This window comes from Lipotes vexillifer, unplaced genomic scaffold (assembly GCF_000442215.2).
Source record: "Lipotes vexillifer unplaced genomic scaffold, Lipotes_vexillifer_v1.1 scaffold382, whole genome shotgun sequence".
Taxonomy (NCBI): Eukaryota; Metazoa; Chordata; class Mammalia; order Artiodactyla; family Lipotidae; genus Lipotes; species Lipotes vexillifer.
In genome coordinates, this window is record NW_006780611.1 from 3596130 (window position 1) to 3608316 (window position 12187).

Genomic DNA, 12187 nt, shown 5'->3' on the forward strand with positions numbered 1-12187 from the left:
TGTTTAAAGGTGATCGGGGACAGCCGTCCTGGTCGGTTTGAAAACGGCACGGGTCCGGGCAGGCTCTCCGCGGGAGGGCTTGGGAGCCGCGTGTGATGGAGGCACCTGTCCCCGCAGTTCTCGCCGTCGACGTCTTCGACAAACTGAACTTCACGGGCGCCTGGGTGCCGCAGTTCAAGCACCTGCGGGGCGAGGTCCCCAAAGACCTGGAGTCCTCGGTCTTCTTCTCGGAGGACTTATTCAAACCACCTGAGAGGAAAGGTAAAGCTGCTAAGACACGACGGCCGCCCTTGGGGGCGGCAGGTGGAGGAGGTGCCGCAGGGGGAGTGGGTCCGCTGTTGTCGCGGCGCCACCTGCGCGTGCACATCTGCCCTGCATCCAGCAGCCTGTTTGCTGGCGTCAGACGGAAAGGCAATGGTGGGGCGTTTCTTTGGCTAATTTATAAGGTGATGAATGAGTGAACACCTAAATTGTGCGTGAGGTTGTCTTCCTTGTGCAGTGAAGAGCTGCCTCTCAGTGGATGTAAAATTTTTGGACTCTTCCCTGGCCCCCCCGCCCCGCCACCACACACACACACACACACCAAAACCAAACCAGAGCCGTCTGTGTGCAGTTCTCCAATCCTGGGTTAGGAGTCTAATACCACACGGCTTATACATGTTGAATTTTCTTAAAGTATTTTTCACAGATCCACTCAAGCTACTGAAAATGTCTGCCCCAAGGTAGGAGCTTGAAGACATAAAATTCTGTAAGGGACAGTTAAAAATTTGAAGGGTTTTAGTAAATTCGTTTCGTCAGTTACATGGCTATTATTCAGGCACCTTAAAAACTTTTAAAGAGGGTTTTACACTGATCTAGGATCAAGCTTGACAACTGACCGCATCTTACAAATTGTATTTATTTGGGATTGATTTGGGTTTTCAACATTCAGCGGTGTGTTTTGTTCATAGTTATTCTCAGAATAGCGATATACAATCATCACCCCTTTATCTGTGGTTTCTGAGTTTTCAGTTAACCCAAGGTCAACCATGGTCTGGAAAACTCCAGAAATAAACAATTCATGTTTTAAACTGCGTGCAGTTCTGAGTAGCTCGTTGCAAACTTACTCCATCCCACCTGGGGTGTGAATCATCCCTTTGTTCAGCGTATCCCTGCCCATTGGTCACTTAGGTGATCAGATAGACTGTCAAAGTATCACAGGGCTTGTGTTCAAGTGACCCTTATCTACCTAATATTACGACCTCAGAGCAAAAATACTGATGCTGGCAAGTCAGCTGTGCCAAAGGGAAGCCACGAAGCGCTTCCTTTAAGTGAAAGGGCAAAAATTCTCGACTTAGTAAGGAAAGAAAAATCATACGCTGGGGTTGCTAAGATCCACAGTAAGAACGAATCTTCTATCTGTGAAATTGTGAGGAAGAAAAAAGAAATATATGCTAGTTTGTCATTGTACCTAAAACTGTAAAAGTTACAGCCACGGTGCATGATAAGTGCTTAGTTAAGATGGGAAAGGCATTAAGTTTGAACAGTAAGATATTTTGAAAGAAAGAGAAAGAGGCCACATTCACATAACTTTTAATACAGTGCGTTGTTGTAATTGTTCTGTTTTATTATTGCTTATTGTTTTCTTAATGTGCCTAATTTACAAATTAAGCCTTATCATAGGTGTGTATGTATAGGAAAAAATATAATATATAACAGTGTTTGTAATATCTGCAGTTTCAGGCACCTACTGGGGGTCAGCCCTGGGGCTTGGCTCCGAGCCTCTGCCCACCTCTCACCCGCCCCCTCGGGCTTCACCAGGCTTACGTCCTCCTTCCTCAGACACTGACCGTCTCCCCTTGGCCCAGATCCCTTCTTTGCCCTGACTCCCTCCTGGGCAGGCTCTCCAGCCCTTGGCCCAGGCAGCATGTGTGCGTGTTGCCTGTTCTGCTGGGGTGAGGTACCCCCGGATCCTTTGCCCAAGGGGGGCCTCCAGTACCCACTTGCTGGCTGACTGGTTAGCTGGAGACACGATGGGTCAGTCGAGTTGTGGAAGAAACTGGGGCTTTAGACCCATCGATGTGTCTGGGGCCAGGAGCAGACACGGGGAAGGGGTGTCTGTCATGACGGGGTCATGGTCATGACACGCTCCCAAGAGGCCACCCTGCTGCAGGGTGCTGTCTGGTGTTCCCGCCACAGCCTCTCACTTGATGCCCCCGGGAGGTGACAGCCCTGCTGGAGGAGGGGGCCCGGAGCCCGGCCCAGGGCGACTGAACAGAGGCAGTGGAGCCAGGCGGGGGGAGGCTTAGGGAGCACCGAGTCATCGTCCTTATGGGGCCCCGCTTTGTGGGACTTCACAGAACGGGGGAGCGGGTAGATGCACTTGCTGCTGAAGATGATAACATCGGCTCGTCAGGTCCGAGCCCTCGACAGGGAGGCATCTGTCTCAAGTCAGGGTGGGGGCCTGGGAGGGTCACCCAGCCTGGGGGAGCATTGGGCCCTCCACTCGGGAAGCCCACAGCCTGCACCGCCCTCGCCCAGAGGAAGATCCGGAACAGCCCAGTTAAGTGACTGGCTAGCCAGAGCCGGAGAGTGGGTGGTGACTCCACGCACCTTCCCAAAAGCTCTCAGCCAGACCCTGGAAAACAGCAACCCTAGCGGCAGTTGGAGCCGCCTGCCTCCCTGCTGACCCCAAAGCCAGAATGTCGATGACCAGCCTGCATCACTAACCAGCCTGAGTGAGGCTAGGCGGTGTTGTTAACCAGCCTGAATGTAGCAAATCAGGGTTGTTAACCAGGCTGAGTGTGGCTAACCAGTATTGTTAACCATCCTGAGTGTGGCTAGCTGGTGCTGTTAACCAAGCTGAGTGTGGCTAGCCGGTATTGCTAACCAGGTTGAGTGTGGCTAACCAGTATTGTTAACCAGGCTGAGTGTGACTAGCTGGTGCTGTTAACCAGGCTGAATGTGGCTAACCAGTATTGTTAACCATCCTGAGTGTGACTAGCTGGTGCTGTTAACCAGGCTGAATGTGGCTAACCAGTATTGTTAACGAGGCTGAGTGTGGCTAGCTGGTGCTGTTAACCAGGCTGAGTGTGGCTAACCAGTATTGTTAACCAGGCTGAGTGTGACTAGCTGGTGCTGTTAACCAGGCTGAATGTGGCTAACCAGTATTGTTAACCAGCCTGAATGTAGCTAGCCACTGCTGTTAACCAGGCTGAGTGTGGCTAACCAGTATTGTTAACGAGGCTGAGTGTGGCTAGCTGGTGCTGTTAACCAGGCTGAGTGTGGCTAACCAGTATTGTTAACCAGGCTGAGTGTGACTAGCTGGTGCTGTTAACCAGGCTGAATGTGGCTAACCAGTATTGTTAACCAGCCTGAATGTAGCTAGCCACTGCTGTTAACCAGGCTGAGTGTGGCTAACCAGTATTGTTAACGAGGCTGAGTGTGGCTAGCTGGTGCTGTTAACCAGGCTGAGTGTGGCTAACCAGTATTGTTAACCAGGCTGAGTGTGGCTAGCTGGTGCTGTTAACCAGGCTGAGTGTGGCTAACTAGTGCTATTAACCAGACTGAGTGTGGCTAACTGGTATTGTTCACCAGCCTGAGTGTGGCTAGCTGGTGCTGTTAACCAGCCACTGACCAGCACGGCCCTGAGCAGGATCAGAAGGGCCTGAAAGATGTGTGGCGTCCCCATCACGGGGGCAGAGGGGAGACCCTCCCCCACCACACCTCCAGCCCCCACCCCCTGCTCTGCTCCTGTCCTCCCCTCCCCCAGACATGTCGCCCCTCCCAGAACCCCACCCTCAGGGCTCCACCGCCCACCCCTCTGGAGCCTGTGCTCTGGGCAGCGCATACTGGGTGGTGGATGTTTCCGGAGACAACTCCTGTACCAGGCACAGCCAGGGCACTTTGTGGACTATGGAAAATGTGGGTGACTGTGGCTGCTTTCTACAAAGTCAGTCTCCAGGTTCCCCACATAAGTGGAATCTACATTATTTGACCAGCTTCTCTCACCGAGCATCGTGTCCTTAAAGTTCATCCATGTTGTAGCCTGTGCCAGAACCTCCTTCCTTTCTAAGCCTAAATGACATCTCCTTATATGGATGGGACCGCATGTTCCTTGTCCAGCATCCGTTGATGGACACTTGTGCTGCTTACACCTTCTGGCTGTTGTGAATCGCGCTTGCTGTGAGCGTGGGTGTGCAAGCATGTGTCGAGTCCCTGCTTTCAGCTTTTTGGGGTGCACACCCAGAAGTGGAGTTGCAGGGTCCTGTGGTGGTTCTGTGTTTGATCTTTTGAGAAACCTACTGTTTCCCATGGAACATCTACTGATTTCAGGAAGCACTGGCTCAAGTAGAAGGCGATTTGGTGGGAACACAGGCGTCCAGCCCCCTTCCTCACGCTGTGCTTACATTGCAGAGGGCCCCACGGTGAGGCCGGCCGGTCGCAGGGCCGCCCCCCAGACGGCACGCCCGCAGCCCAGCGCCGAGATGGATGCCCCATTCAAGAGGCGGAAGAGACACCCCGAGGAGCCTGGCCAGTTCGCCATCGCCCTGGTCATCATCTACCGGACCCTGGGGCAGCTCCTGCCCGAGCGCTATGACCCGGACCGCCGCAGCCTCAGGTGAGCCTGGCTCCAGGAGCTGGGCGGGGGGGTGGGGGGGTGGGGTGCAGTTTCCAGAGGTTTCCGAGGCTTCCATAAGTCAGAATCTCAACCGCTGGAACATCTGTACAAGCACACTATGCAGTGACCCTGGCCCACGGCCAGAGACCACTGCCCTGTGATTTCCCTGGGACAGAGGTTCGGGGTCTGCCTAGTGTTTCTGCCAGGAACGCCCCTCCCCAGCACACACCCCAGGCTCAGCAGTGTAGTCCCTGCTCGGGGCATCCGTCGCCGCACACCTGCCCGCCACCGGCAGTTGGCGGCCCCCCAGCACCCAGGGCAGCTCAGGAGATACCAGCTGAAGAAGCAGATGCCACCGAAGGGCCCCGAGGCCTGAGCAGAGGCAGAGCAGAGGCGGAGCACAGAGGCTCCACTTTGCAGCCTTAGAATCACTTCCAGCTCCTGCCTGGTGCCTGGCTCTGTGGTCTCCATATGCATCCTTCCCAGGGGCTAGATGAGAGGCCTCTCTGAGCCATCCCCACTGCACCAGCTTCCTTTCACCGGCCATTCCCAGCGTTCCAGGGATTTGCTGTTCTCCACGGTGGGGCCTTGACGTCTTCGCGCACATACCTTCTCTTCATTTTAAGTTTCCAAAGTCTGCCTTTGTCCCAGAGGTGACCCTGTGCTTGCCCGTTGGTGATAAAACCTTTACCAAGGCCTCACCACCCCTCCCTTAGCCACGCCTTCCCAAGGGCTGAGGCCGCAGCTCCGAGCTCGTGCACCTGATTCGGTCCCTCCTGGAAAGACCTCCGCGCTGCGTCCCCATCACGGCTGCACACAGGTTTGTGCCGGTGCCCTGGCTTCTCCCCTGCAGGCTGCCTAACCGGCCCGTCATCAACACACCCGTGGTGAGCGCGGTGGTGTACAGCGAGGGGGCCCCGCTGCCCAGCCCCCTGGAGAGGCCCGTCCTGGTGGAGTACACCCTCCTGGAGACCGAGGAGCGCACCAAGCCGGTCTGCGTGTTCTGGAATCACTCCATCACGTACGGGTAATGCCCCTCCCTGCCCTGGAACGCTGCATTTTCTTGGGGGGCTTTGCTGAGGCCAGGTGTGCCTGCGCACAGGTCCCCAACGCTCCGTTGGCAGAGCGCCTTGGGAGTTTTTATGTGGCCCATTGCCTCCCTTCCAGCCCCTCCTGGGGGTGTCCGAGTCCCCCATAAGTCCACAGTTACACACATGTGCACAGGCATGTACACATATGCACACCTGGAAACACATACACGTGTGCACATGCACCCAGCTATGACCATGCACACGTGTGTACACGAATGCACACAGACACATCTGGAAACACAGGCGTGCACGATGTTCACACATAGGGTCACACACACACGTGCACACACATGCACAGGCACACATGGAGATCCCTCGAGAAGGCCAGCGTGGAGACGGGGCCCCTCGCCTGCGGGACTCTGGCCAACAAGCACCCCGTCCACCACCAGACAAGGCCGGGGTTTGTTCTGGACACACACGGGGGCGGGACTCAGAGACTGGGCCCAGGGTCCTCCCACCGACAGCAGAAAATCCCTGATGTGTATAGGGGAATCCCTGTACCAGGGGAAGTTCCCTGACCTCAGCCATCCCGCCCTGGAGACCCACATGGCAGCTGCTGGGGCTGGTTTGACCCCTCAGAGGCCCCGCTCACATCAGCAGCATCCATCTGCCTCCCATCCCCGCCCCTGACACTTGCAGCCAGGACGGAGTTTTGTGCTCACTCCCATGCAGCCCAAACGTTCCCCAAAACTGCAGTTCCACTAGGTGGGTCGGGTCTCTGCCGCGGGGGCCTCTGCTGGGCGCCCACGCTGGGAAGCAGGTTTGGATCGGCAGGCACCACGCGCCACTCTCTCCCTCCTTCTGTAGTTTCCAAATTCCAGTTAATGAGCAACCAGCATAGCGCCTGGAGGGCAACAGACGCTTGGCTTACGAACGAGAATGCAGGGTCCGCTTTCACAACGAGGCCGGTGTTGAGGTCTGTCTGGCACGCGTTAGGCTCGGCTGTCTCTCATGGTCAGTTGATTGAACCCTAGCAATTAGCCAGCCGGGGCTCTAATTATCCTTTCTGCTTTGTGCTGCATCTGCCATCCCAGACCTTAAAGTTCTTGGCAGACGTGTGTTAGCCTTCACGTCCCATTTTACAGATGAGTACACTAGGGATCAGAGAAGCTACTTGACTCTCCCAGAGTCAGGGAGGGCAGGGCTCTGTCTGAGGCCGAGACACCTGTAGCAGCCTGTCACTTGGGGCTTCCCATCAGTAAAACGGGGTAATGATGGGGCCCTGCTTCCAGGCAATTGCCATAAAACGTGCGATATGAAGATGAAAGTATAAAACGGATGTGAGGTGTTTCTTCTTAAATCATCGAGCCTCGAAAGGAGACCAGAGCACACAGTGGCTATTTTAACAGCTGACTAATGTCTCCGGCAAAGGGGCCTGCGACACCCCGCTGAAGTTTTACTGCTGAACGACGCATGAACGTTAACGGCAGAGGGTGCTCATCAGAGGCCCCCACCGGCCTGGAAAGGGAAGGGAGAGGGTTCACACGGCCCCGGGGGCCGCCGGGGCTGTGGTCCTCACAGCGATGACAGTGGCACTTGACGGGGGCACAGCGAAGATGTTGCTTGGGCTCCAGTGGGGGCGGGAGGGCCCCAGAGACCCATTCACCCTGCTTTTCTCTGCAGCATCGGTGGGACTGGAGGGTGGTCGGCCAAGGGCTGTGAGCTGCTGTCCCGAAACCGGACCCACGTCACCTGCCAGTGCAGCCACGCGACTAGCTCGGCCGTGCTCATGGACGTCTCCCGGCGTGAGGTGGGCACCTCCCCCAGGGCAACCCCTGCCCAGCTGACAAGTGTGTCCTGGCCCCCAAGCCCGCTCTTCTGTGAGCTGCATCTTTCCTGCTAAGGGCTTTGAACAAACTAAAGCCACAATTAAAAACTGTGCTGCTCCAGGAGGACTGGCCAGAATCTGTTAGGATTTCCGTAACAGAAGCCCCTTAGAAGAGTTTTCAAAGAGCCCAGGTTGTAAGTCAGAAACCGTGATGGCAGTCCAGAACCTCAGAGAGGAAACTCCTGGAATGTACACCTCACTTCAAAACAGGGTTCTCAGCAGTGTGTTAGGTGATGCTCTTTCTGCTGCGCTTTGAATTTTAAGGAAGAAAAGAGACGGCTGGCGGGAACAAAGGGAGTGTCTCTCTTAAGTGCTGCACACACTGGCCCCAAAGGACAAAGGAGGCTCGGTCAGGAGCCCCGAGCAGCAGCGGGATGGCTCATGTTTAACTTCCAGTGTTTTCGGTGGCCTCTGTGGGCCTCCAGTGAGGCAGGGGGGCCCAAGCAGGCAGGGTCAGCCTGGCAGGGTTGTGTACTGATGTCAAGGAGCCACACCGAGGCCTGGGAGACCTCACCCTGTTTTCAGGCTGGGATGTGTCCCGGGCGGCCACACCATCATCCCTCCCAAGACTTCCCGGTATGCAGTGGCCCAAGTTTCTGTCACATTCTTGGGAGGGTGAGTCAGCCACAAGTTGCTGCTGATGGGTGTTAGGGTGACAAGAGCAGAGAGTGTGCCTCTGGGAGCCCAAGATAGAAAGCTCCCATGGGCAGAAGCTCCGAGTCCCAGCCTGAAGGGGGATAATTATTAGTGGTCTTTGTCAATGGAGGGGCAGATTTGGGGGTCCTCTCATGGCCAGGAAGCTGGGCAGCACCAGGAGGGGACTCGCAGGCAAAGGAAGCAGAAGTTCAGGTAGAGAAGAAATTAAACCAGAGCAGGAATCAGGGCTCCCACGCCCCAGGTGCCTCAAAACCAGAGGCCTCTAAATAGCGCCCCAGCCTCGGGGGAGTAAGTGCGGCTGCAGCTCCCAGCCTCTCTGAGATCCCTGAGCACTCAGTGCCCCCACCCATCCCACTCAGGCCTGGCTCCCCGAGTTCCCCGGGCAGCCCCGGCTCACAGCTCTGTGCAAGTTCAGAACGGTGCTTTCTGGAAGTTACCGGAGAACCGGAGCTGCTTGCTCCCCAAATGCCAAACCTCCGTCGGGTGCCAGGTCCTGGACGACTGTCCTATTTTGCAAAAAAAGCACAGGAGACAGCTGGTTTCCTGCAGCTGTGGCATCTCTGCCTTTTGTGTGAACTGAGGCTCTGTTTGAAGGTCTCTCAGCTCAGAATTTGGGTGGACAGGCCCCACACCTGCCGGACAGCAGGCGTTAGGCGTGAGGTTTTCTGTTTTTCAATTTATTTTTCTTGTGGCAAAATACACGTAACAGAAAAGTCACCATCTCAGCCGTGTTTCAGTGTACAGGTCAGGGGCATTATGTACGTCCACGGTGTTTGCAGCCGTCACCACCGACCTCCCCAGAACTTTGTCACCCGAAACTGTTCATTTGGTTTTTGCTTTCGGTTTTTGCACCCCCCTGAGAGCCACGTCGTAGTCATGCTGGTTCCTGCCCGCAGTAATAATATGTTAATGTGTCTTGATCGTGCAAAAGCTCCATCAGAGCCACGGCCCTTACGTGTTCTCCCGCCTCTAACCAACCCGCCCGCAGCACGGAGAGGTCCTGCCCCTGAAGATCGTCACCTACGCTGCCGTGTCCTTGTCGCTGGCCGCCCTGCTGGCGGCCTTCGTGCTCCTGGCGCTGGTGCAGACACTCCGCTCCAACCTGCACGGCATCCACAGGAACCTCATCGGGGCGCTTTTCTTCTCCCAGCTGGTCTTCGTCATCGGGATCGCCCAGACAGAGAACCCGGTGAGGCCCCGGCCCCTCCCCTCCCTCCACGGCCGCCTGTGTGGCCCCGTGGGAGCGCACGCTGTCCGACCTTCCTCCGAGGCCGAGGCCGGAGGAGTTGTCCGGGCGGAGTGTCTGTTGCTGTTTCCGCCTGGCGGGTGCAGCTGGGAGTCGGGTGGGAAGTTGGGAACCCAGGCCAAGCCTGTGGGCTCACTGCTTTGTGCCTGGTGGGAATCTCCCTCCAAGGGCATCCTCGGGAGCCGGGGGCTCCATACGCCTCAACTCTTAACTTTCCTGACCCAGACGCTAGTGATTTGGTCAGAAATTACATTTGTGAAACCCAAGAGTCCCGGGAGCTGTCTGCCTCTGTCGGGCAGCGTCTCCCAGCCCTGAACTTGCTGGGGAGTCATGGCCACGCTTTCTGTGAAAGCCCAGGTGTTTCCCCAGAGGGGGAGAGAGAAGTCTAGGACAGGCCCAGAGCTCAGGGACGTGCTGGTGGCGGCGGGTCGGCAGGGTTGACGAGAGAGGGGAGCTTGAGACTCGTGGAGGACAGGACGGGATTAGATACGGAGTGTCTTTTGCTCAAGCCATCCCAGGGCACGTGGGCTCCTGGGGTATCACGTGGGTTTGTGGGGTGTTACATAGGCTTCTGGAAGTTATCGTTAGGTGATTAGGTTATATAGCTGATACGATGACCTCACAGAAGAAATCCTAACCAATCTACAGGCGCATTATAAGAAAGAATTTAGCAAGTTTAGCAAAGGTACGTGGCTATCAGAGAAGATCCACGTATATCATCAGTTGCGTTCCTGCCCCCCAGCCACAGTGTGTTTAAAATGTAACTTACAAAGGAGTGGCTGGAAACGACTGCAGCAGAGACCCGGGCAGAGGCTAAAGTAGTTTGGCTTCGAAGGAGTAGAGGATGAGGCTCTGGTTGAAGCCAGAGTGGGGGTGGGGTGCGGTTAGGGTTAGGCGGGTTAGGGTTAGGCGGGAGGCGTCCGTAGGATGGGAGAGATCTGAGCCCGAGTGATTCCAGGGGGAGGAGGGAGGAGGGGTGGCTGGTGGCTGGGGCGAGGTCCCCGGCGGGGGTGGGGTGGGACAGGGACCGGCCCTGGACCGGGAGACGGCGGCACGGGCAAGATCACTGGAGAGAGAAAAGCAAGAGGAAGGAGGGAGGTTTGTGGCTTGGTCCCCGGCTGGTGGCAAGTGTTTTTTCATTTTTACAAAGGGGGTTTTCAGAATACAAGGATCACAGCACGTTGATGGGGGTGAGGGCAGTATAGGCTCTGTGCCCAAGGCTTTACATGTACCCTCTGGCTCGTTGAAACATCCCTGGGGCCCCGGGAGGTGGCAGCATCCCTGCTCACAGGTGAGGAACCCGGGGCCAGCAAGACTGAGTGACCTGGCCCAGGGCAGACAGTCCACTGTGTGTGTGGCCAACTGACCACGTCCCATGTGCATATGTAGTGACTCCAGGAAGTTCCTAGGTTACTACTCTCACCTAATGCTGATCTCTCCACGGTGAGGGGTGTGCCCTTACTTTCTCAGTGGACTGTTCCAGCTGCCACATGCTGTTAACAGAGCTGACATTTCTTCATTCCTTATGCAGTGAGGACTATTGATTGTCACTGTATTAAATCTACCAAAGACCCCGACCCTAGAAGCACTCTCATCTCTGCCCATGGAGCCCGTACTCCAGACACAGACTCGGATGGTGGTGCAGGGGTGTCAGGTGCCAAAATGGCCCCATGGTGGCTGGCGGGGGAGCTGTGCCTGGCCAGAGAAGGGCTGAGCAGGACCGTCCATTCACCGTCCAGCGGGAGGGGCCAGGATTGGAAGGGGACAGGTCGGGGATCTGGTCATCCAGAGCTTGAGGGGCTGGCCAAGCAGCACCATCTGTGTTTTGCAGGCAGCGTTGTACCATGGAGAGCCGTGACTGGGTCTGCATTTTAGGAAGAGGACCCTGGCGACAGGGAAGATGGGTCAGAAGGGCAGAGACTGGAGGTCAGAGAGGCAGCCAGGATGGCGTCTTCCTAGGTCTGGTGGGTGGAGCGAGGCCAGGACAGCGGCAGGAGGAGGAGGGCAGGAGTCGGGACCAGGTGGGCGTGAAGGGAGGGGAAGGAGGGGGGCCGGCAGGAGAGGTGGAAGCAGACAAGAGTGGCGGGTCTGGGTGAGGCTGGACACACCCATCCCCTGCGGGCTGAGGCGAGCGCAGAGCTGAGCCGGGGAGGCTGCCCGCCCGTGAAGAGGACACGTGTCTGTGGGAATGGACAGCCGGAGAGGGTCGTGGAGTAGAGACACGGGTCGCATTTCTGGCTCACTGGCCAGGGCCCCTTGCAGCCTGGAGCTCTCCCTCCTCGGTTACTGCAGGCAGGGGGCCCCTCCGGAGGCTGGTGCTGGGGAGAGAGGCGGGGCATCCAGGCAGACAACCTTGAGAGGTTTGCCTGATGACCTTGGCAGCTCACCAGCGTGGACACGGGGCGCTCCGGGCCTGGCCCGGGGGACGGACCGTGAGCGATTGTCGGGCTCCCAGGGCGGGTGGGGTGCTGGAGAGGCTGGGCCGCCCCCTCTGCACCCGCCGGGCTCAGCGCCCCTCCCCTGCCTGCATGTCCTGGGGGGTAGGGGCTGTGTGACTCAGTGCAGAACCCTTCAAGGTGCCTCTGAGTGGTCTGAACAGAGGGACGGAGAACCGGTGACAGGCCACTCCTTGCAACTAAATGCCGCGTGACAAATGCGCAGAGGCAGTCACTCACTGGTTTCAAGCACTGGCTCATCGGCCGCCTGGAAGGAGGGCTTTGCAGCCTCCACGCGCTGGTGAGCAGGAAAAGAGAGGGAGGAGGGAT

At 56.9% G+C, this 12187-nt stretch overlaps 1 protein-coding gene across 1 annotated transcript in view; it reads left to right on the plus strand.

The window, feature by feature from the left end:
• Window positions 1-12187, plus strand: part of CELSR1 (cadherin EGF LAG seven-pass G-type receptor 1) — a 155797-nt gene that overhangs the window by 126392 nt on the left and 17218 nt on the right. The window contains exons 20-24 of the mRNA XM_007454088.1: window positions 118-261; window positions 4396-4600; window positions 5454-5621; window positions 7315-7441; window positions 9165-9365. Coding sequence (XP_007454150.1) covers window positions 118-261; window positions 4396-4600; window positions 5454-5621; window positions 7315-7441; window positions 9165-9365 — 845 coding nt within the window. The remainder of the gene's footprint in view (window positions 1-117; window positions 262-4395; window positions 4601-5453; window positions 5622-7314; window positions 7442-9164; window positions 9366-12187) is intronic.